General features: G+C 34.2%; 1 protein-coding gene across 6 annotated transcripts in view; it reads left to right on the forward strand.

Annotated features, from left to right (window-relative positions):
• DYNC2H1 (dynein cytoplasmic 2 heavy chain 1) overlaps positions 1 to 26111 on the forward strand; it is a 359810-nt gene that overhangs the window by 184674 nt on the left and 149025 nt on the right. For all 6 annotated transcript variants that reach the window (XM_054438209.2, XM_063672124.1, XM_063672125.1 and 3 more), the window contains 7 exons: positions 1037 to 1197; positions 2536 to 2661; positions 5642 to 5752; positions 9829 to 9984; positions 14350 to 14425; positions 19140 to 19348; positions 22006 to 22110. In XM_054438209.2, the coding sequence (XP_054294184.2) occupies positions 1037 to 1197; positions 2536 to 2661; positions 5642 to 5752; positions 9829 to 9984; positions 14350 to 14425; positions 19140 to 19348; positions 22006 to 22110 (944 nt within the window). The remainder of the gene's footprint in view (positions 1 to 1036; positions 1198 to 2535; positions 2662 to 5641; positions 5753 to 9828; positions 9985 to 14349; positions 14426 to 19139; positions 19349 to 22005; positions 22111 to 26111) is intronic.

Here is a 26111-nt window from a genome sequence, read left to right on the forward strand (position 1 = left end):
AAACGTTCAAGTTTTAGCAGAAGAGATTTAAATATAATAGCAAAATTATAATATCTTATCTGAATAGGACTTTATAGTTTGTGAAGGGCTACAGAGCAGAAAAATCACAGATGAATTGTTTAAATATAGTTAATGGTGGCAGCTGGGTGCCCTTTGGCAAGATAATCAATTTCTTTGAGTATTAGTTTTCTTACCTATAAAATTAATATAGTGATATTTGTTTCTCAGGATCATTGTATGGTTTATATATCATTTAAATAAACTACGTGGTATAATGCTTAGTATTTAGTAGGTGATGAATAAATGGAGTTTGTTACAATTATTATACTTATTTTGCTTCCAAAGTACCTGTGGATTGCTTTATCCTTGTTTTTGCCATTGAGGAAACTGAGGCACAGTGCATTTTAATGATTTGCATAGAGTCATTTGGCTAACAAATATAAACTGACAGCTATGTACTTCTGTCTTAAATTAAGCATTCTTTTCACTCTCCATACAACTTTTTTTCCCCATAACACATGGGCATAAGAGATAACTTTTTGGCCTATATCATGCCGGTGAAATCATTTACTCAGATCATGAGAAATCTCATTCCCCATATGCATGACACAGAGTAGGCACTCAGCTATCATATCAGTTAATGAATCGTATTGTACTGATGAGATATATAGATTGATGGTTGGATTCAGTCTTCTCTTGCATTGTGGTCTCAATTTACAATACAGCTACAGGTCTGTATTGTGGTCTCAATTTACAATACAGATGTTAAATGTGGTAATCAGGTACCTACCTCCTAGCATTGTAATAAGAAGACGATATCATACATGGAAAACATTTAGAAAAATGCCCGGCACCTTAAGCATAAAACAGATGTTGGCTATTACTAGTATATGATTTTAGAGTAGAAAAACTTTAATATATTATGAGATTACAACTTACCTGGGTATTCTCTATTATATATCATATAATTAGATTTAATAAACTTTTTAATAATGTGTACTGCTTTTATTTTTAATTTTTAAAATATATATTTTAGGACTGAAAGAGGTGTCCCCACTGCCTCTAAATCTCAAACGTTTATACAAAGAGACACTGGAAATTGAACCCATCTTGATAATTATTTCTCCGGGTGCTGATCCTTCTCAGGAACTTCAAGAACTTGCTAATGCTGAAAGAAGCGGAGAGTGTTATCACCAGGTAAGTACATATTGTCCCGCTGTTTTTGTTTTTGCTATTGCTGTTCCCACACTTGATATTGGTCAAATGGACATTTTTTGTTGTGATAAGCCAAATAATGCCCCCCAAAATGTCTATGTCCTAATCCTCAGAACTGTGGATATGTTATTTTCCATGGCAAAAGGAACTTTGCTGATGTAATTAAGGATCTTCAGATGGGATGAGTAGCCTGGATTAGCCAGGTGGACCCAATATAAAATCTCAAAGATTTTTTATAAGAGGGAGGCAGGTGAGTCGAGAGTGCAGGTAGGAGATATGATGATGTAAGTAGAGGTCAGAGAAGTGAGAAGGTGCTGTGCTGCTGGCTTTGAAGATGGAGGAACGGGCCATAAGGAAAGAAATGTAGGTGGCTTCCGGAAACTGGAAAAAACAAGGGAAGAATTATCTTTTAGAGCCTTTAGAAAGAACATAGCCCTATAGTAGTACCTTTGTTTTCAAACCCAGGCCCTTGATTTTAGACCAGTGAAACTTCTGGCCGCCAGAAGTTTGATGGTAATTTAAGGCACTAAATCTGTTGTAATTTTTTAAAGCAGCTATAGGAAATTCATACATTTGCTACCATTTTGAGAATTATTTTTAAAATTTTACTTGGATGCTTTTATAATAAATCACAGTAATGTTTATTTACACTTTGTTTACCTGAACTGAAAGAAATACAGAAAATTTTGAGTAAAATGTATTCATTGTAATGCCATTTTTTTTCCCCTGAGGTAGGAACTTTTGTTTGCTCAGGGTGCCTTTTTTTCAATTTACATGTAAATTTGAAAATGAAATGTATTAATTCACCCTCAATTTTTAACAAGTGAATACATCTTTTTCACAGGGAAAATAATTAATAATGATTTTTTAAACAACTGAATACTTCATAGCAACCAAAAATTGAAAAGTAAAAATTCTACAAAGAAAAATATAAATGAAAGATAGCAAAATAGCAGCGCTGTTAGACTCAGGTGTGCAGGTTTTGCACTAAGTCTAGAGAGTTCTAGTCAATCATAGTTACAGTAGATTAGTTTATACATTAGGTCAATATTCAGTTATCAGTGAGGGATCTTAGGAAGGGGAGCTCTACAGATTTTACCTGTTACTAGTGATTTTGGTAGGAAGATTAAACTATTCATATAAGCTTTTAATTATTTAACGAAGATTAATTTCTGGTATTAGTTTGATTCTTCTTCCAAATTTATTATTAAAGCCAGTTAGAAAGGTTTAGGGATTACTATTATTGAATCTCATACTGTTATATTACAACATGTTAGCAGATCTGTTTTTTAAATTTTGTTTGTTTTTTTGCTTTTGCAGGTTGCCATGGGTCAAGGTCAAGCTGATTTAGCAATTCAAATGCTAAAAGAATGTGCCCACAATGGAGACTGGCTCTGTTTGAAGAACTTACATCTTGTGGTATCTTGGCTGCCAGTTCTAGAAAAGGTAGATTCAGATAAATGTAGTACAAATAATGTCTATTGTACTCAACTTAGTAATCTCCAAGGGACATCAGTATTAAAATGTCATGCATTATTTATGATGATTTAAAAAGTAATATTTGAGAAATTTTAAATTTAAATATTTCATAAATATGTACAATTCTGCAAAATAAGATATTAATAGGAAGTCTATAAAAATCTTTTTTTTAAGGCATATAAGAGAAGCCAAGACATTTTTAATGAAGATTGACAGGGTAGCTTAGAAGACATATTTATACCATGAGTTTCTTTTTTTGCTCTTATTCTGTTGATCTGTATTGGGAGAAGAGACATAGTGGGGTGTCAGAGGGAACTGCCTAACTTCATAGGTGCTAAGGAAGCTAGAGAATAAACTGAAGCAAACGTTTCATTTATCTCAAATGGACTCAGGAGAAAAATAATCTTAAGACAGGACAAGTCACTGGATAGGCTTTACATGCAAACCTAGATTTTATTCTAGTGCTTATTTAAGAAAGATGAGTAGGGTCTTGGGTAGTTAAAGATGATTCTGAAGAGATATTCCTTGAAAGTCAAATAGGATTTTGCTAAGTATAGGCAAAGAAAGGATATCATGATTTTAATTCCATCAGCACAAGTAGAGATAGTGTTGGGGATGTCCACTCCTAGTACAAGGAATGAAGAGATGTCCTTGATAGTACTAGACAGGCCAGGCGGGGAAGCATGGAGAAATTGAGTTAGATGACTAGGAAAGAGCTAGGTTATGGAATACCATGAGAACCATGCAGAACATTTTGGAATTTTTGTCCTGGGACTTAGCCAAAGGAGGTCCTTAACAGAGAAGTTAGTAATTAATTAATTTATTTTTTCTGGCAGTAGTATATAGAATAGAAGCAAACAGAATAGAGTAAATTGAGGGAAGTCCTGCCCTAGGTGTGAGGTATTAAAAATCTCTGCAGTCCTAATTAATTGGCAACTACACACTTCCACAAATAGAGAGTCAATAAATTTTTGATGAGTAAGTTAATGAGTGAGTGAATGAGTTGATGGACCATGATGATTCATGATTCATTACTTGTAATCAAGAGAAGATACAGATTTTGGACTATGAATATTCATGTAATTCTATTATGGCTTTCTGTAAAAATTACTAATGTGTAAAAATATAAAATTTATGTCCGATAAATCATATATGTTTTGTTTTGGGGTTTTATTGAGACAGAATCTTGCTCTATTACCCACGCTGGAGTGCAGTGGCACAATTTTGGCTCACTGCAACCTCCACCTCCCAAGTTCAAATGATTCTCGTGCCTCAGCCTCCCAAGTAGCTGTGATAACAGGCATGCATCACCATGCCTGGCTGATTTTTGTATTTTTATTAGAGACAGGGTTTTGCCATGTTGGCCAGGCTGGTCTCGAACTCCTGGCCTCAAGGGATCCACCTGCCTCAGCTTCCCAAAGTGCTGGGATTGCAGGCGTGAGCCATCGCGCCTAGCCTGATAAATCATGTAGGTTTTAAGATATATAAAAAAGACTGGCGAATACTTGTACTGCTGTGTCAAACAGTTGATTGATAGCTACTAATCTATGTAAAATATAATTACAATTATTATCTTGAAAGTACATCTTAATTAGAACTCGTAGAAACAGTACATAATATTATATAATTTTTTAAATAACTGATTATTATTTGCTTTCCTATTAGTTTGGATGGATTGATTGGATATAAATTTATTGTAAGTCCAACTATATCCAGCTGTAAATCCAACCATATCACAATGTATTGTTTCTTTCACCTTTAAAATTTTTTTAGATTTGCTAATCCAAAGCAAAGTTTTATATAAACTTTACATTTTAAGGTTATGAGGTGTAAATACATTTTATCCTTTATAATTTTAAGCAAGCACAATGTTTTTACGGTCATTCTTTTGTCATTTTTTTGTCATCTTAACTCTACATTTCACATGATATTAAATGAATGTTAGTGTTAAACATCAATTATATTAAAATAATTTTTAGACTTCATTCTCTTTCAGAGCTATCAAAATTTCTTCTGTCATTTTTTTATTCATTTATTAAATTTACAGATACTTGCTGAGTACAAGAAAAAGCCAGAAATTCTGCCAGGTTCTGGTTACCTACAGAATTTGTACCTGCTCTCTGGGAACTTAATTTAGAAGAGACAGATCACATTAATAACTATATTGTGGGATGAGGAATACTATGGGAAAAATTTACAAAATGACATGGGTCATTAAATCTGCTTGGGATTGTGGTAGTGAAGAGTTGGAGAAGATATTCCCCTAAGACATAGTATTTAAATTATATTTTGACAGATAAGTAATAATTTGTCAGATTACAAAGAGAATAATAGGCAGAGGAAATATGATGAGTAAAAATAGTCGTAAGAGTCTGGATAAATGACTAAAGCCCACGGTATGAGAAGCATGGGCAGATGAATTTGTATGGTTAAGTTTTGAATTTATATTATAGGCCATAAGGTGCTACTAAAAATTGTAAATAAGGGAATTAATATCATTATATAACTCTGTAGAAGCATGAATTAAAGCATTGAGAATCTAAAGACCTTAAGAAGGCTGGTAGTTTAGGCATAGCAATTATAGCTAACACTTTGAACTTACTATGTATCAGGCACTGTTTTAGTGTCTTACACAATTCTACGTGATAGGTACTATTATCCTTGTTTAGAGATGGAATAAGTCAAAGAGACCAAGGTCACATAGCAGATTAGTGGCAAAGTATGAATTTCAACCCAGTCAACATGACTTTAGATGGACATTCTTATTCATTACACTGAGCTAGTAATAGAAAAGATAAAAATTTAAAGGAAATATAACCAGAGCATTAAGAAATATATCAGAATGTCACAAAAGTTTTAATTAAAAATAGTTACTGATAATGTAATGGTAAAAGAGAAATTTTCGTATGTATTTAAGTAAATTTTTATCATTGGTTTTGTAAACAAGGAATTGAATACTCTTCAACCTAAAGATACCTTTCGTCTTTGGCTCACTGCAGAAGTTCATCCCAACTTTACTCCTATTTTACTACAGTCAAGTCTGAAGATAACATATGAGGTAAGAAGATTTAAAACTTGGATCACTAGTTGTATGAAAGCAGTAATCTATACATGACTTCTAAAACTTTGTAAACAACTATTACACAGAACACACAACTTCTTTTTACATTTAGATGAGGTATACATAGATAATAGCATAAGATGATATAAAATACATTTAAATCTTTTCAAATTTTATTTCATACTTATGTTTTTTGTCTTTATTGTGGTAAGAAACACATAACATGACATTTACTATCGTAACCATTTTTAAGTGTATAGTGCAATACGCGCCTTGTTGTGCAGTAGATCTCTAGAACTTTTTTTATCTTGCAAAATTGAAACTCTATGACCATTGAAGAGCAACTCTTCATTTTGCCCTATCCTCTGGCAACCACCATTTTACTTTCTAAGAGTTTGACTACTTTAGCTACCTCATTTAGTAAAATCATGGATTATCTTTTTGTTATTTCACTTAACATAACGTCTTCAAGGTTTGTCCATGTTTTAGCATATGGCAGGATTTCCTTTCTTAAAATAGAATAATATTTCATTGTATGTATATACCACATTTTGTTTATCCATTAATCCATCAGTGGACATTTAGGTCTTTGACTTCTTGGCTGTTGTGAATAATACAGTGAACACTGGTGAGCACATATCTCTTCAAGATTCTGCTTTCAATTATTTTGGATATGTAGCCAGAAGTGCGATTGTTGCATCATATGGTGATTCTATTTTTAAGTTTTTGATGGAACTTCATACTGTTTTTCATAGTGGCTACATCATTTTACATTCCCACTAGCACTGAACAATTTGTCCACATCCTCACCAACACTTTTCTCTGAGTGTGTGTGTTTAATAGTGGTCTTCTGAGTGGGTGTGAGGTGATACCTGATTGCGGTTTTGATTTGCATTTCCCTGGTGATGAGTAATGTTGAGCATCTTTCATATGTTTGGACATTTATATATCTTATTCGGAGAAATGTCTTTTCAAATTCTTTGTGCATTTTAAAAATTATTTAATTTTTTGCTGTTGAGTTGTATTAATAGTTCATTATATATTCTGGATACTAATTGCTTAGTATCTTATCAGATGTATGGTTTGCAAATATTCTCTCCCATTCTGTAGATTGCTTTTCACTCTGTTGATTGTTCCCAACCTCCCTGCCTGCCTTCTATCCTTATGTCCATCCATCCTTGTATCTCTCGGTAGATCCAACCCAAACCTTATATAGCTAAAATTGTGTTTGTAATGATATTTTATGATTTGTCAAAGTCATAAATAAAATAGCAAACTATTAAAACTTTCATTTTATTAGTGTTTGTAACTACATGCTTTTTTTTTTTTTTTTTTTGAGATAGGGTCTCGCTGTGTTACCCAGGCTGGAGTGCAGTGATGCTATAAGCTGCTGGGCTTATAGCTTATAAGCTATAAGCTGCTGGGCTTATAGCTTATAAGCTATAAGCTGCTGGGCTTATAGCTTATAGCTTGAGCTGCTGGGCTCAAGCAATCCTCCCACCTCAGCTTTCTGAGTAGCTGGAACTACAGGTGCTTCACCACACCCAGCTAATTTTTTTTTTTTTTTTTTTTGAGAGACGAGGCCTCACTGTGTTGCCATGGCTGGTCCTGAACTCCTTAGGCTCAAGCAATTCTCTTGTCTTGGCTTCCCAAAATGCTGGGATTACAGGTATGAGCCACCGTGCCTGGTCCTACCTGTTATTTTAGATGAGTACTGCTCTTTTTCATCTGAAGGTGTTAGTTTCATTTAAGGAAGAAAACAGGGTGAGCATTAATCCAGAAAAGCAAAGATGATTTAATATTAGAAATATTTTAATTGAATGATTATAAGGTCTAGGAAGAAAGAACTTTCCCAGAATCTTCACCAGCTGCAATCCCACTATACAATTCTACTAATCTATATTCTAGAACTGGATTGCATGAGCCATGAGGGCAGGGGGTATTTTTTTTGCTTGCATTTTTGAACTTAGCATGTAATTCAAGGCCAAGTAAGAGGAATTCAGTAACTATTTCGATAAGAGGGTGTTATTATACCAGGTAAACTGTTCCTTGAATGTTTTAATGTGTAACCTTTTCTGGGATCTTGTTAAGAGGTAATTTGATTACATTTTTATGGAAATTTTCAATTTGATTTCAATTATTAGTGAATTTTTTTTATTTCTTGAATCACTATAGGAAATTTTAACTATCTTAGCTTAGACTATCCTTGTAGTTCATTGAGATGTTCAAAATGATTATATGTATGTGCATATATATAATATGGGCATATATTATTTTTTAAAATTGTTAAAGTCACTTCATTATTTTTTTCTTTTTTCGATTAGTTGTCAGAGTTGTTTAAAAAAATTGTTCTTCCAAATAACTGTTGCTATACTTATGAATTTGCTTTTTCTTATTCTTTTCATTTCACTGAATTTTCTACTTTTTTCTATTTTTCTTTCTAATGCTGTCTTTAGATTTTTTCTCCTTTTATTCTTCCTGATTTCTTGAGTTGAATGCTTGTTTTCTGTTTGCTTGTATTCATACTGAAACTGTTCTAAGTCTGAATTTGCAGCTTAATATGTCTTTGGCTTTATTTCACAATTTTGGCATATTAGTGTTTTTGTTTCATTTATTTTTCAGTCTGTATTTATATGTGATTTTCTCTGTAACTGTATACGATTTATTAATTTGTATGATCTTTAGTGTAGTGCCTTTTAAAAAACTCTAAGTGGTTGTTTGGTTTCCTATTAATGTCATGTTTTATTGAGTAGTGTGCAGAAATTTGGCCTTATCTATGATAGTTTTTGTAAATGTTTCATAAACATAAAAGCTTTCATTTAAAAAGTGTGAATTTGATAGGTACTTAATATTTCATTAGTGTATTTTCTTTTTTCTTTTTTCTTTTTTCTTTTTTTTTTTTTTTTTTGAGACTGAGTCTTGCTCTGTGCCCAGGCTGGAGAACAGTGGTGTAATCTTGGCTCACTGCAACCTCTGCCTCCTGGGTTCAGGCAATTATCCTGCCTCATCCTGCTGAGCAGCTGGGATTACGAGTGTGCACCACCACACCTGGCTAATTTTTTATTTATTTTTTGTATTTTTAGTAGAGGCGGGTTTCACCATGTTGGCCAGGCTGTCTGGAACTCCTGACCTCAAGTGATCCACCCACCTCAGCTTCCGTAAGTGCTGGGATTACAAGCGTGAGCCACCATACCCAGCCACTTTTTAAACAAGAAAGTCATTTTACTTAAGAAATAACAATGAAAAGGATTTCAAAGGGTATGACTAATTTTTGTAGTAGGCATTCTTAAAGTATTGGCCTGAATTTATTATTTTTATGTTAGAAACCATTTTGGAAGAAATATTTTATTTTTAAAACAAGCTAATTAGAATAACTTGGACAGAAAAACCCACATTATATATTTTTTAATATTAGAATTCTTTCTGAGGGGATTATTTTGCTATTTTTCCACGAACTTGAAAAGTTATCATTTTGATAATTTAAAAAATGACAGGTATGATACATATGGATGAACATTTTTAAAAATTTTATACTAGTCTGATATGTAATTTCAGTTCCTGGATTTTTGTGTTTATGAACCTAGCAATGTTAGGTAATACTTTAAATTTGGACTAATGCACAAGGAACATTAGTTGACATTCTATGTAAATGGTATGTTGAATTCCTCATGGAAATTCAAATAGCAACTAGTAAGGGAAAGCTGGCATATTAAACTCAGACACCTGTCCCATAACAATCAATATCACATTAGTATTATAAGTAGTGATTTAGTGTCAGTGGGAAAAAAAAAAACACCTCTCAATCATCATATAAAACTTATTTGGTTATTTTGAATATTATTGTATAGATTTTTAAATTTGAATCATTATTCTGTATTTATATTTGAGATGAACTGTTAGATATAAGCAATTTAAAACTAGTTTTATGTACATTTTGAAGTAACATAATAATTTAACTCAAACCTGGTAAGCAGTGAAAAATTTTCTTTAAATTATGTTGTTAAATATGTTAAAATCTAATATATTTTACTTGTAGGATTTTAGCAATAGGATGTCTGTTGATTTTTTTCTAGTCACCTCCAGGTTTAAAGAAGAATTTAATGCGTACTTACGAGTCTTGGACTCCTGAGCAAATTAGCAAAAAAGATAATATACATCGAGCTCATGCTCTCTTCAGTCTTGCATGGTTTCATGCTGCATGTCAAGAAAGAAGAAACTATATTCCTCAAGTAAGTAAGAACATGTCTTGAATACATTCTAAGCTTTATATTTTTGTATGTTAAAATATTTTTTTTGGCCAGGCATGGTGGCTCACACCTGTAATCCCAGTACTGTGGGAGACTGAGGTGGGCGGATCACCTGAGGTCGGGAGTTCGAGACCAGCCTGACCAACATGGAGAAACCCCATCTCTACTAAAAATACAAAATTAGCTGGGCATGGTGGTGCATGCCTATGAGCCCAGCTACTCTGGAAGCTGAGGCAGGAGAATCGCTTGAACCTGGGAGGCGGAGGTTGTGGTGAGCTGAGATTGTGCCATTGCACTCCAGCCTGGGCAACGAGCAAAACTACATCTCAAAAAAAAAAAAAACAAAACTGGTGGCACGCGCCTGTAGTTCCAGCTACTTGGGAGGCTGAGGTAGGAGAATTGCTTGAACCCAGGAGGCAGAGGTTGCAGTGGGCCGAAATCACACCATTGCATTCCAGCCTGGGCGACAGAGCAAGACTCTGTCTCAAAAAAAAAAAAAAAAAAAAATTGTAATGTAATATAAATAGCTAGGTTTACAAATTTACGTAATTACATAATAATTTGGCTCATGACTTAAATTTATGTCCTTAATTTGATCTTTTCTGCTGATCTTCTAGACTGTATATGGCTAACTACTTCACATCTCATTGTATTAAAATATTAAGAACAATTTGTGACCCATTATAAGCCCTCAATGAGTATTAGGTATCATTTTTATAGTTTATATTGCCTAGATGGCTCAAATTTCAAAACCTGAATTCCCCATACCAGTCAGTTCTTCCCAATAAAAGCCATTGGTATCTGTCTACTTCCTCAGTCTGTAAACTCAGGAGCTGTTCTTGGTATGTTGTGTTTCTTAGCTTCCCTATTCAATCCATCATCAAATCTTGTTAATTCTACTTCCAAAATATAATTTAAATATATGCACTTCACCATTTTTAAGCCTCATCACCTCTCACCTGTACTACTTTCTGAATTTGTCTTCCAACTGTTCTTCCTACTTTTTGCATTTAGCAACCAGAATTATCTTTCTAATATATGAGTTTGGTTATTAGTTTGCTTAAAATTTATCAAGTGGCTTTTTATTGTACGTAGGGAAAAGATATGCCAATACCTTAGCATAGTCCAGAAGAAAAGACCCACCTATCTCTTCAACCTCCTCTCAGGCCCTTTGTGTCACTTGCATTCTACACTTCAGTCATGCTGGGCTTCTTTAAGGTCTTGAATCTATCTACTCTTTCTCACCAAAGGCTCTCTATCTGTTATTGTCCTCACAATCAATAAACTGCATTTTTTCCATTGCCATGGCAGTCATATCTGGTACTAATGGTCAATTCTTCTTGCCAAATGCTTCTCTCAGCTGTAAATTGCATCACTCATCCATCTTTAAATTTTTCCCATCCTCTTTTTTCAACTTTGTCCACTTTCATTGAGGAAAATCTCTCCTCAAACTTCCCCCCTCACCCTGCTCCCCTTTTAACCTCTCTATTTCAGTGCCATGTCAAAACAAGAGCATAGGTTCTGGAGCTAGACAGACTTGCATTTGAGTCCTGACTCGAGAGTTCCCTTGCAGTGATACCTTGGGTAAACTGTTTTAACCCCCAATAAGCGTCAGTTTCCTCAACTGTAGAATGAGGGTAACAATCATATTTACCTTTATTGTGGGCATCAAATGAAATAGTGTATGTTTAATGCTTAACACAGTGTCTGATTTGTAGCCTGTCAATAAACATTTGTCAAACAGATGAAATACTAAACAATAATAGCATTGTGTTGTTTCTTATAATATGTATACCACACTTATGGGGAAGACTCATTGATCATAGTTAACTTGCTCAAAGAATCACACCTAAAAAGTAGTTCCAAAATGGGGTAGGCACATCTTCCTGTAAATCTTTTCTTTCCTGACTTCTCTGACCTCTGTCCTTAGCCTAATATATCAATTAATCCTGAATGATAGATGAACAATACTGATAGTGATTTACCTTTATTGAGAAACCATTTCTTGTTTGTGCTTCAGAGAGATTGTGTAAATATACAAACATATTTTATTAATTTATATATGCATTTATGTTCTTTATAACTCAGACGGTAGGTAGCATATTACAAACACAGCTCTGTACCTTGCTTTTTAAAACAATATATTTGACATTGTTAAGTATCAGTGTCTATTTAATGCCTAATTTAAAAATAATATTTGTATTATATAATATCGCTATAATTTTTTAGCAGTTTTGGATTGTTGGATGAGCATATATATTCTTTTCAACTTTTGTGAATATAAAAAAAATGTTGCAGTGGAGATCCCTATGCATGCTTTATTTAACACCTATTCATAGCTGTCAGTTTTTAAATGTGGAATATTTGGGTCAAAGAATATATGTATTTTTAGAAATCTATAAATATTACCAAATTGTTATCCATAGGGATACAGCAATTCACTTTCCCACAAAAAAAAGTTTGAGAATGTCACTTTTTTTCATACCATACTTTTGTTCTCATAAAAATCATAACACTGGAGGTAAATGTGGACAAAATATATATACCTATGACATGGTCTCTAACAATATAATTGTTAGAGACAATTTTTATTACAGACCATGTCATAGGTGTATATATTAAGCAATATTGATAGCAACAGTTTTCTAATTTGGGGGTTTTAAAAATATTGATCTTCAAGGTATTAAACATTTTTTAAAAATAAACTTTTTCACATATACGGTCTAACAGAATGATGTAAGAAATTTTATTAAGATGTTAGAAAGTTTAGATAAATATTAGAGGAATTTTGTTAATTGTTGATGGGTACGTATCCTTTAGAGATCTTTAATTCTTAAATCTGCTAACAGCAAAATTTAAATCTTTTGTTTTCATAATATCCATAATATTCTTTTTTTTTAAAAATATCCAAATGCTATTGACCCCAAATTTACACATACAGCTCAGATCAACTTTCTAGGCTGTATGTTTGCATATCTAACAGCTGTCATATCCAGTTGGATGTCTCAAACATGTCTGAAAATTCACATATTCTGGATCAAGCACTGGAATTTAAGCTTCCCAAGTGCACAGATATTTGTCTCTTGTTCATTGCTATATTTTAATTGACCAAAACATGGCCTGGTATATAGCAGTTCAAAACTTATGTTTTTGTTTAATGTGTTTGTTTAATTGCTTTGTTAAACGTTTGTTTGGTGATCTCATGATATTCCTTCCCAAACCTTGTATTCTTTCAGTGTTTCACTTATTAAGAATGACATCATCCATCATCAATTTGAATGAGCAATAAGCTTAGAAGTCATTCTTAACAGCCCTATTTTTCGTGTCTTCATACTCCATTACAATCCAATACAAAAATTCTGTTAGTTTTATTTTCCTAAGGAGTTCTTAAATCTGTCTACTTTTATCTTTGTATGTCACCCCTCTCCCCATTAGGGTGACTTTCCCTCTCCTCTAGATTAGGTCAGATCTCTTTCATATGTGTGAAACATACTAAATGTTTCTCTCGGTCAAAGTTATTATCATTTTACAGTTGCATATGTATTTGAGTGATTGTCTCCACCCCACTCTTTCCCACGTTTTACTGAAAGCTACATGAGGGCAGGGATAATTTTTTTGTTCATTCTTATATTCCCAGAGCCTGAGGTATAATATATATTTTTAAAATATTTTTTGAGTGTTGAATGAATGAATGAAATTTGTATCAGTATTCCTAAATAATATCCAAGTCTAAATATATTTTAATTTGAACTTATTTTATTACTTAGAACTAATTAGTCAATAGAAGCCATATAGAAATTATTTTATGTTTCAATTTATTGTCTACACAATATAGAGCTCTATGAATATTCATTTTATACAAACGCTGTAGCTATTAGTTATAGGTATATAATTTTATTTAGTTCTAATATGAATGCTTTGTGGGTTCCGTATGAATGAATATACTGCTATATGCTTTTGGGCCTTTTTTTGTGTAGTATTTTTTTTTTTGTATGTTTGTGGAGAAAATCCACAATTCTGAAGGATAACGTATTAGGAAATATCCCAATGTATATATAGTAATTAGAATAAAAAATTTAGTATACCAGTTTGTTCTCTGTGACTATGTTGCCACATAAATAACTAAAATTAGTATGGTATTATAAAGTACTTTTCATGCTATGGCCAGTAAATTTTTTTTAAGTTTACTGTTATTTTAGATTTATTATGTGTTGGTTTTATTAAAAATTCTCAGGAGTTATATATTTTTAAGTCTATATTGATCATTTCATTTAAGGACAGTGATACATACATATGTATCTTTGACTACTGCTTAGTTGTTTACTTAAAAAAATTGTTTTTTGACAGGGTTGGACAAAGTTTTATGAATTTTCTTTATCAGATCTTCGGGCTGGGTACAACATTATTGACAGACTTTTTGATGGTAAGTTCTAACAAAAAGTTTAATCTCATATTAATAAAATATTTTATCTGAGGTCTTATTAACTATGTTTTCTTCAGAAGTGGCTTAACTTCCTGTCACAAAATTTGCTTTTGCTTGTTATTTTATTTTTTATTTGACTGTTATACCTGTGTTATCTCCGAGTTGTTATATGGATCTGTTCTTACATGGATTCTTCTTTCTGGAAGCAGAAAGCTAGAAAGACCTTGTTTTCACTCTGTGTCTTTCAAAAGTTTCAGGCACTTTTTTTTTTTTTTTTTAATGTTTCTTTTTTTTTTCTTTTATTATTATTATTATTATTATTATTATTATTATACTGTAGGTTTTATGGTACATGTGCCCAATGTGCAGGTAAGTTACATATGTATAAAAAAAAAAAATCACATATACTTTATCTAAAATGAATATGCATTCGTGAAGAAAATGATCTAAAAAATATGAAACAGTTAGTTAAATAAAACAAGTCTTTACCGTCTGGTAATAGTCCCCTAATCCACTAAATGTCTACCATAATCCACCGCTGAATAGCTCCACAAGTAAATAAATCATTTAATGTCCTGATGTAAAAAAAAAAAAAAAAAAGTTTCAGGCACTAACTTAGTTTTTCAGATGTCTTTCAAGGGAACTGTTAAAATTCAGGAGTATAGCAGGCTAAGATTAGTACCAAGGATTTGTGGAGTCATAATTGAATTACTAAGTAGGATTCAGGAAACGAGGTACAAATAATAGATTAAAACACAGCAGCAAATAAAGCCATGTAATCTGATCCCTTAAGGCCATCTAGCTATCAGCCTCCTTGAAAACAGGAACAGTCTAATCTCTAAAGTTTATTGTGCAGGGCGAAGGGAGGGGGACATTAGAGTTTAGACCAATGATGGATTAGAGAATAGAGTATGTTGATAGTAATCTCAAACTTAAAAATGTCACAAACAAATCTCTCAATTCCTGTCTCCTCCCCACCCCCACAACCCTGCCAAATACTTTTTCCTGATTCTGCCTCCATTTCAGTAGATGGCCACCATTCATGTATTCACGTATTAATGGTTATTCAAGGCTAAAGCCTGTGAGTCACCGTGGATTCTTTTTTTTTTTTTTTCCTCATCCTCAGACATCCAGTGCTTTGGCAATTTCTATCCTTTGCAAATCACATCATGATTCTATTCGCTTATTTTCCAATGTGTTGGCAGTCCAAGCAATAATTTCTTACCTGCTCTTCTTCCACTTTAGCACCCTTGCAAACATTCTTCATACCATAAACAACTTTAGTTTTTCGAAATGCAAACCAAAGCATATAATTTTCCTGTTTAAAACCTATATCCATATTTGGCATCTTTATGTTCCTCAAACAAGCCAGACTTGTTCTTACTTGAAGGTTTTAATAGGTGTTCTTCCTTCTGTCTGAAATGCTTTCTTCCCAAACTTTCATATGGCCTTCTTCTTCCTCTTGTTCACTTCTCAGCTTAAAGGTATCCTCTTGAGAAGAGAATTGCTCCTGGAGATTGATTTCTTACTGTTGAATCTGAAGTAATCTAATCATTCTCTATCCCTTTGTCTTGTCATATTGTCTTAATACATTAGTACTACCTCGATATATTCTTGTTTATTCATTTATTTTCTTATTTTGTTTCTCTCTTCCCACTAGAGCATAATCTGTTTTAAAGTAAGATCTTTGTCTTGTTTACTGTGTATATCCTTGAGGTTTATAAGAGTGCCTAGCCCATCATAGTTAATTATTATTTCAGTTAATAGCATCAGAAATTTTTTCTATAACTTGTCTTTGGCAAAAGGATAAGGATGGACAGCTAGGATGTGGCCAAGTCCCATTTTCATTTATATATTTTTGAAGTTTAAAAAAACCTATTTAATGAAGTATATGGACAAAAAGTACTTACAAGTTTATGGCTCATTGAAATTTCCACAAACTGAATTCCCCCACGTAGCCAGCACCTTAATCAAGAAACAGAACATTGTAAGTACCACTGAATCTACTCATGTAATGTTGCCTTTCAGCCTCTACCATTCCCCAACTTTATCTTCCCCTGTTCCTGAGGTAGACACCAGACCCCTAACTATATAGATTACTTTTGCCTGTTTTTGTAAAACTGGAAACATACAGCATATATGCTCTAGTGTTTGGGTTCCTGTAGTTAACATTGTATTTGATAGATCCAGCTATGTGTTTGCATTTAGTTGTAGTCCATTTATTCTCAATGCTATACAGTATGCCTTTGTGTAAGTATATGTATTTCTGTTGATGGACATGTTGGTAGTTTTGAGTTTGGGATGATTATGGGTAATGCTGCCATACCTTTAGGTGACTATGTAGATATATTTCTGTTGAGTATATATGTAGGAGTAGAATTGCTAGGCCACAGGGTATGCATTTGTTCACCATTACTAGTTAATGCCAAATAGTGTTCCAAGAGAATTTTCTGTTTGTTTAAAAGATTTTTTTAAAATTCTACATCAGAAAAGTACACATAAATGTACAATTCAATAAATTTTCCATAAATTGAACCTATGTAACTTGCCCAAAATAAAAAAATAAAATAAAAACAGCATTATCAGTATTTTAGAAGTGCCTTCTTCCTACTCCTTTCTACATATGACCCAACATTCCCCACCTCATACATGGGTAACTACTTTCCTGAACCACATGAACTGTTGTTTTTAATATTTGACACAGATTTTTTTTTTTGGAGGATATAAACTAATACTTTTTTCAGCTTGCCTAAAAACTTGGTAATTTTCCAAAATGCTTTTGAATATTTATTTGACTTTTATAATACCACTGTGAGGCTATTAGTGTTAGTGCCCTTTCACAAAAGAGAGAAAACAGAATTTGAATGATTTATCATTGTGTTTCACATTTGTGATAGAATTAATTAATAGCATTGTAAGACATATCTATATAAATAGATATCTTACACCATTATGTTTCGAATAAAAGGCAGATGCTCTAAAATGATATTGAATCTGAGTAAAGATCTGTTAAATCTTGATTATAGAATTTTCTGACATGAATGAACTTCCACATGTATAGAATTAAATGCCAAAAAAGAGAAAAAGTTCTAACTCTTGGGAACAATTGGTATTGAGAGTAATAGCCATGCAACCTAGAGCAAGTTTCCTAATCTTTAAGCCTGAGTTTCCTGATCTTTAAATTAGGAATAATAGTAGACAATATCTCCGTTTATTCGAATATCCAGAAGTTTAAATTATGGAGTTAAGCTATCAGTAATTGTTGGCTGTTATTATTATTGCTATTGTTGTAATTTAAGTTCTATTCATTTTATCCTGAACAACATAAAATTTGTTTTGAGAAAAATAGGTAGAAAAAAATAAGATTTTCTTATAAAAATTCGATAAAATATTTCACATAATGGCTGCTGTTTCTGTTTTGTAAGTTGAAAGATACACTAATATGTCTGTATTCCTTAGTGACTTATCAATGACTGGCTAACTTATCAGTGACTGACCAAATGATAAAGGTATCACTCAGTGAGTATCAGGACAACTAGAAATTTGAGTCCTGGTGAAGTCCTTTGTTTAGTCACTGTTGACAATAAGATGTAGGCAGATAACAACTTTATTCTTCCACTATATAGGTCCCCTTATCCTGCAGGAGGCAACCTAAATCCCTTATGTTCCAAGGCATGTAGATAATCAATTTTTGTCATATCTCTAAACTTTATAGTTATGAAATAGAACTATGCTAGTAATGCTAACAATAAAGTTTATTAGCTAGTTTAAATGTAGTTATGTGTCTCCTGTATTTACTGTAGATCTGAGATTTAATTCTTACATTTTAACATTACCACAAAATTGTGATGACAAGGATATTTCTGTTGCAAAATGAAATAATATCTTATACAAGAAGTTCCTGACCAACATGGTGAAACCCCATCTCTACTAAAAATACAAAACTTAGCCGTGTGGTGGCATGCGCCTGTAATCCCAGCTACTCAGGAGGCTGAGGCAGGAGAATTGCTTGAACCTGGGAGGTGGAGGAAGCAGTGAGCTGAGATTGCATCATTGCACTCCAGCCTGGGCGACAGAGTAAGACACCATCTCAAAAAAACAAAAAACAAAAAGTTCCATTGTGGTTTTTTAATATTACATTTCTCTTCTATTAAAATAGAAAATGGGTAGTTGACTATGTAAAATCATGACATTTAGAAGAGTGTAATGTGTGAAGGTGTTTTGTAGCGTTTCCCTGTTAATCAGTTTATTTTATAAACTGATGGTTTCATCAAATGTGTAAAATTATGTTTTGGATAGGTTCTCTTAAGGAATTTCCAATTTAGGTAGCCAGGATTGTGTGGCAGATAATTCAGATAATCTGACTGAATTCAGAGTACCTCATTTCTATTTCAGATCTTCGAGATTGTATAACTTTCTCATTTTGGTGCCTCAGCCTCCCTATCCCTTAGGAAGGTTTCTCCATATGTATAATTGTATAATATTAATACTTCTATCTTTGCTATAAGGATTAAGTGAATTTATACATGTAAAATATTTGGAAAATTTTACTTGATTAAAAAATCTCAAATATTTACTACTATTAATATTAATAGTCATTTGAATAAATGATTTAGTTGTATTAAATATATTTTGCTACATGTTATAACTCAAGCCAGGAATTTAGTTAATATTTTAGAAATGAAATAATAAGAGTGCTTTTTTAAAATTATAGGTGCCAAAGATGTACAATGGGAATTTGTACATGGTTTACTTGAAAATGCTATTTATGGAGGACGTATAGACAACTATTTTGACCTTAGAGTTCTTCAGTCATACCTGAAGCAGTTTTTTAATTCTTCAGTTATTGATGTATTCAACCCAAGGAACAAGAAAAGCATTTTTCCATATTCCATATCTCTACCACAATCCTGCAGCATTTTGGTAGGTAAAATGAATGATTTTCAGTCTATTTCCAGGTAGATACGTGAATCATTTCTTACATTGTTAAATACATGTTACTTCTTTTCAAATGCACAAGTAATTATTCACAGTTTGGATTATTTGTTATGACAATATATGGCTTGATTCTTTCAACTTTAGTAAGGCATCCTAAAAACTTTTGAGTACTTACTGAAAGTTGGGTGGTTGATCATAATAATAGGCTGGTATGTAGACAGATCTTGAAGGGAGTGGCCAAAGAAAATTCAAATAAGGTAGGGCTGATGTGAAAAGCTGAAGTGGGAGAATATGCACTTCATAGTAGGCATGAGTATACTCTCATATATTGAAAAATATGAAAGAAGACAAATATTATTTAATAAATATGTGTCTTCAGTTTCTGGCTTGTACACTTAAAGCTTATCTAAATATATAAAAGGAATTTACTTTGTTTTTCACAGCAACATTTTGTGTATTTCAGCTAGCTGTAGCTTTTTGCCTTGAGCCATCACATGAAAGCCTCCTAGAATGTACTCATCTTTTCCAGAAAATAGTAATAAGTATAGCCGAAAGATTTCAATTCTAATTTATTTTGCCATAAACCTATATGTGTATAAGTGTGCAAATAATGCTTTATTAGAGTACTATAATTATACATTTCTTCATGAATTACAAAGACTTATATCTATTCAATTATGTAGTTCTCTCAGTTTTGTGCTATTTCCTTTCATCCAAATATTTTTCAAGAAAAATCCTTCATTTGGCACATAATTGTCAAAAAATAAAAGTTTAAAAATCACTATTAAATATATTACTCTTATTGACTATCTTACTTATTACCTTAAGTATCCTGTTTTATTTCTAGTATCTTTAATTTACTCATTCAGTCAATAATATGCATTGAACATCTGCTCAGTGATAGTTCTGTTCTAGGTATTGTGGATATAGTAATGCACCTGTGGAGTTTACCTTCTGGCAGAACCTTAGAGTGAGTGAATAAATAGAGAATATTGCATAATTATTATACATTTAATTCAGATAGTGTACCCCAACAAGTTTTCCAACTCTATTGTTAGAAGCTTACATTGAAAAATACAATTCATACAGAAACGTGTACATCATAAATGCACAATTCCATGAATTTTCATACATAGACCACATGAGTGTAGCCAGTTCTGGGGTCAAGGAACAGAATATTATTAGCTTCCTAGAAGTTCTCCTTATATTCCCTTCTAGTTACTACCTCTCCCACAAAGGGTACATTATACTTACTCTAACAGCCTAGTTTTCTTGTTTTTGTGCTGTTTATATAAATTATATCACATGGTATATATATATTTTTATGTACAAGTAAGGGTAAATCAGTCTGAATATGTAACTGCCAGTTACTAGTCAGCACATCACTGTATAGTTCTAGATAGACAGAAGACTCTAGCCAGTCTAGACAAGAAGATTTCATAGCTATTTTGAAATAAGCAAAGTGTATAACTCTACAAAGAGTAAATATTTTTAAATTTATAGGATGACTTATGAGAATCACTGTTTAGCTTTCTAATAATTGAGTTAGATGAAAGACACTGAATGTTTCCTAGGATAACACATGCACACATATATGCAAACATACACTCATGTACATGTACATATACATTTATACGTGTATGTTGTGATTGAGTACCTTGAGGAAGTTTACAAATGCTAAGCTAAAGGATTGGAAGAATTTCAAAGAACAGCATGACTTTCCAAAATGTGACATATTTACAGGCCCTGGACTTCCTGGAGTCCACCTGTCTCCTTGGAAATACTTCAGGGTCAGCTGCCAAGGATAAGAAAGGATGAGGGGAAGTCAGAGGCCAAGTCTCCCCATGCCTACTTCAGCAAACACGGTTTAGATGCACGTGCAGTACTTGCCTTAAAATAACTTCTCTTCATGAAAACAAAACAGTTTCCATGTTTAGGTCAAACTGAATAAGTGTTTTTGCCTGCACTTAGTTTTTGATTTAAAGTCATGAGTGAGTAACTGTTGAGATGAATGCTCAACAATCCAAGCTTATTCAATGTGTAGAGTAATTCTTAGGATGAAATGATAGGATTATCAATGCATTTTATCACACCTCCCCAGCAAACTGAAGACTAACTGGAATTGCTCTATTATAAAGCAATTTACAAAGCAGTGCTTGCATACTAGTATGTGTCTACACGTTTACAAGGTTTCTCTAAGTTAAAAAGAAACAAAAGTAGATTGCTTGAATATACATATATATATATAAAATCGCTTAATTTAACATGAGCAGAACTGCACTCTGCAGATTGGTCTTTGGTAAGCTATAGGAAAAAAATTACAGAGCTTTCCTAAAAACATCTAACATAGTAGCTTACATATAGTAGGCATAATCACTCAAATATGTTGTAAATAATTCAGAGTCCCTTTGTATGTGGGAGTTAGGATAAGAAAATATATCAAATAATTGAAGTGTGAAGAAGTATTAATGACAGAATACTTCCCATAGATAACTGAGTTAATATCAAACAAAGTGAGATTTATCTAGAAAATAAAAATACAAATAATAATTTAACATTTCAAAGTATTCTTTCTTATTTCAATGATTGTAAGTTCAATCTTTATTTTAAAAAAAAACTGTTTTTCACTTCTTTATATTTAGGACTATCGTGCTGTCATTGAGAAACTTCCAGAGGACGACAAACCTAGTTTCTTTGGTCTGCCTGCCAATATCGCTCGCTCATCTCAGCGCATGATCAGTTCTCAGGTAACCTAAAAAGAAGATCTACCTTCAAAAAAAGTTGCTAGTGAGCCTGAAGGAGACGAAATTAAACTTGATTTAGTACCATAGACCCCACAAGCTTTATTTAAACATTTTATTTTATTTTCACAACACCATTCCAGATTTAAATATACTTTTTAAAATATTTGATTTTCTGATTTTTTTTCGTTTTAAACTTTTAGATTCAGGGGGAAATGTGCAGATTTGTTACATGGGTAAATTGTGTGTCATAAGGGTTTGGTGTACAGATTATTTCATCACGTAGGTAATAAGTATAGTGCCCAATAGGTAATTTTTTGATCCTCCCTCTCCTCTCACCCTCCACCCTCAAGTAGGCCCTGGTGTCTGTTGTTCCCTTCTTTATATCCATGTATACTCAGTGTTTAGATCTCACCTATAAGTGAGAACATGTGGTATTTGATTATCTGTTCCTGTGTTAGTTTGCTTATGAAAATGATCTCCAGCTCCATCCATCCTTGCTGTGAAGGACATGGTCTTGCTCCAGCTCCTTCACTTCCTTGCTGCAAAGGACATGGTCTTGTTCTTTCCTTATGTTGCATATTCTGTGTTGTCTGTGTATCAATCACATTTTCTTTATTCAGTCTACCATTGATGGCCATTTAGGTTGACTCCATATCTTTGCTATTGTGAGTAGTGCTGCAGTGAACATTCATGTGTATATGTCTTTATGGTAGAACCATTTATATTCCTTTGAGTATATACCCAATAATGGGATTGCTGGGTCAAATGGTAGTTCTGTTTTAAGTTCTTTGAGAAATCGCCAAACTATTTTCCACAATGGTTGAACTAATTTGCATTCCCACCAGTGATGTATAAGCATTCCATTTTCTCTTCAACCTTGCCAGCACCTGTTATTTTTTGACTTTTTAATAATAGCCAATCTGATGGGCATGAGATGGTATCTCATTGTGGTTTTGATTTGCATTTCTCTAATGATCACAATGTCAAATATTTTTTCATATGTTTATTGGCCGTATGTATGTCTTCTTTTGAGAAGCGTCTCTTCATGTTTTTTGCCCACTTTTTAATGGGCTTGTTTGTTTTTTGCTTGTTAATTTCTTTAAGTTCCTTATAGATTCTGGATATTGGACCTTTATTGAGAACTTAGTTTGCAGACATTTTCTCCTATTCTGTAGGTTGTCTGTTTACTCTGTTGATAGTCTCTTTTGCTCTGCAGAAGCTCTTTAGTTAGGTCTCATTTGACAATTTTTGTTTGGGTTGCAATTGCTAATGGCATCTTTGTCATGAAATTTTTGCCAGGGCCAGTGTTCAGAATTGTATTTCCTAGGTTGTCTCCCAGGGTTTTTATAGTTTTAGCTTTTGCATTTAAGTCTTTAATCCATCTTGAGTTGATTTTTGTATACGGTGAAAGGAGTGGGTCTAGTTTCCATCTTCTGCACATGGCTAGGTAGTTAACCCAGCACCATTTATTGAATAGGAAGTTCTTTCCCCACTGCTTGTTTTGTTGACTTGTTCAAAGATCGTCAGATTGTTGTAGGTGTATAGCTTTATTTCTAGGCTCTCTATTCTGTTCTGTTGGTTTATGTGTCTGTTTCCATAGTTCTCTTTGTGGAGATCTTTCACCTGTATACTGCTGTTAATACTTCTGATTGTATTATGAAATTCTTGTAGTGAATTTTTCCATTCCAGAAATTCAGTTTGGTTCTTCCTTAAAATGCCTGTTTCATTTTTCAGCTCTTGGATTGATTTACTGGATACCTTGGATTCTTTGGATTGGATTTCAACTTTCTCCTGAATTTTGTTGAGCTTTTTTGCCACATTCTGCATTCTACGTCATTTCAGACATTTCAGTCTGATTAGGGACCGTTGCTGGTGGGCGGGGGATGGGCGTATAGTGGGCTCCTTTGAAGGTAAGGGGACACTGGCTTTTTGAATTGCCAGTTTTTTGTCTGATTCTCATCCGGTGAGACTGGCGTTCCTTTAACTCTGATGCAAGTTGGGTTTGGTTTTGGATGCTTTCAGAGGGCCAAGGCTCTGTACAATGTCTTTATTTGTGGGTGAATTCTTGCTCTTGGTTTCCGGCATCTATTAGAATAATGTTTAGTGTTGTAGTTTGGGCTGCAGTCCAATAGATGGCGCTTAGGAGTAGTGGCTGGTAGATAGGCTCTTACTCAGCCCTTGGTTTTTTTTGTATTTCCTTGTTTTCGCAAGCACGTTCTTGGGAGTGGAGAGAGGGGCGGGGAATAAAACCATCTCACCAGAGCCCCGTCGTTGGCTTTGAGTGAGCCTCCTCTGATCATTGGCTCCTTGCCCGGGTTTCTTTTGCTATGTGTTCGGGGTGGTGGGGCCCCCTCTGACAGGCTGCAGCCGGGAGGTAGGCCGGCCATACGCTTTCTGGACCAGCCCTGTGGAGGGAGGTACGAACCGCCTCTGTGCTGGCCCACAAACCTGCACGTCCCACCCCTCTCAGTGATCTGAGGGTGGGCGCTTCTCCCCAGCTCCAGTGTTGGCCGCAGATCTGGGCTCAGTACTCCTGAGCTGCAGACCGCATTCCGGGGACACTGGAACAGCCCTTGGCTTGGGGTCAGACTCTGGCTGCACTGGGGGATCTGAAGTGCCCCTAGGTTACTTAGAAAATACTCAGATAGTGCAGAGCACTCAGGCAGGGCTATGGAGGCTGCGTTGTGCACACGATCCTGTGGGGTGGCTATGGAGGGGCTCGGGAGCGGGAAGGGCTGCAGAACAGATGTGCCCCAATCCTGTGGGGGAAGCCAGCCTGCTGTCTCTTGGCCTGGCAGTCAGCTGATGCTAGAGCCTCTAGGAGGGTGATGGGGACCCCTGGGGGAATGGACACTCATGGCCTTACTCTACTACAGCTGTCCTGCACACAAAAGCTCCTGAGCTCCACACCAGCTGAAGCACTGTTTCTGCCTAGTCTCCAGGCAGATCCTCCACCAGCTCACACATCCATGGGGGATGCGGGGTCCCCTGAGCTAGGATCCCATAGGTCCAAGGTGAGGGTGAGATGTCCCTCAGTCTCCTCACTCATCACTTTCTCAGGAGTTGCTTGGGGCCGGGAACAGCCACGAGCATTATGTTAAGGCACACAGGGTTCCAGCTTCTTCCCTCTTCACCCTGAGCATCAGCGTCACTTCTCCATCCACTCTTGGTAGTGTTTTCTTCCCAAAGATCTGCCCAAATTTTGTTGGATTACTTGATAATTTGGTATCTCTCGGTGGGAATGGTTCTTCCTGGCTGCATCTAGTCAGCCATCTTGTCCAGCCCTCTCTATTTTAATGTTTAAACTCAAGTTCTACCCAAATACATACGTGTGTGTGTATAATACATATATTTGAATACTCACATAAAATTTTACAATACTTAAGCAAATAAGGTTAATATAGTTAAAAGGTTATTAAAAGAATGAAAGGTTATTTCAGAGACTCCAATAAAGGATTTGCTTTGGGAACCTTATCAATAGAAGTTCAATTATTCTCTTGAAAGTTCTATTATTAACAGAACATGGCTTCTGCAACTGCTAGTCTCAGTATCATTCAGGTTCTAGGGGAATCTGATTTAGCATAGTTTGGATCAGTTATCTAATGAAGGTAATAGGGTAAGATAGAGCAGATACAGCCTTAGAGACTTAGAGATACAGGAGAAGAAATACAGAATGTTCAGCATCTTCATCTTACAGGGAGGCCAAGCAAAGCAGCTACCTATATACAGAACTTATTTTGCTCCTGGGCCATTGACAGGAGCCAAGGGTGTGAGGATCATCTTGGTACTGAGAAGCTGTAGCCTTAGTTTCCCACCAATCTTCTATTTCATGTTAGCTACAAAAGTCCAGTTCTTGTATACCAACACACAGCTCCCCAGGCTAAGTGGAGTCCCAAGGAACAGGGGTTTCATGACAAACTAGGCAGATAAAACATTCCACGCTTATCTTAACTACGTAGTTTCTAAGGAAATAGTACTATGAGAAGATAGACTCCAATGTTATT

The sequence above is a fragment of the Pongo pygmaeus genome, chromosome 9 (assembly GCF_028885625.2).
Source record: "Pongo pygmaeus isolate AG05252 chromosome 9, NHGRI_mPonPyg2-v2.0_pri, whole genome shotgun sequence".
Lineage (NCBI taxonomy): Eukaryota > Metazoa > Chordata > Mammalia > Primates > Hominidae > Pongo > Pongo pygmaeus.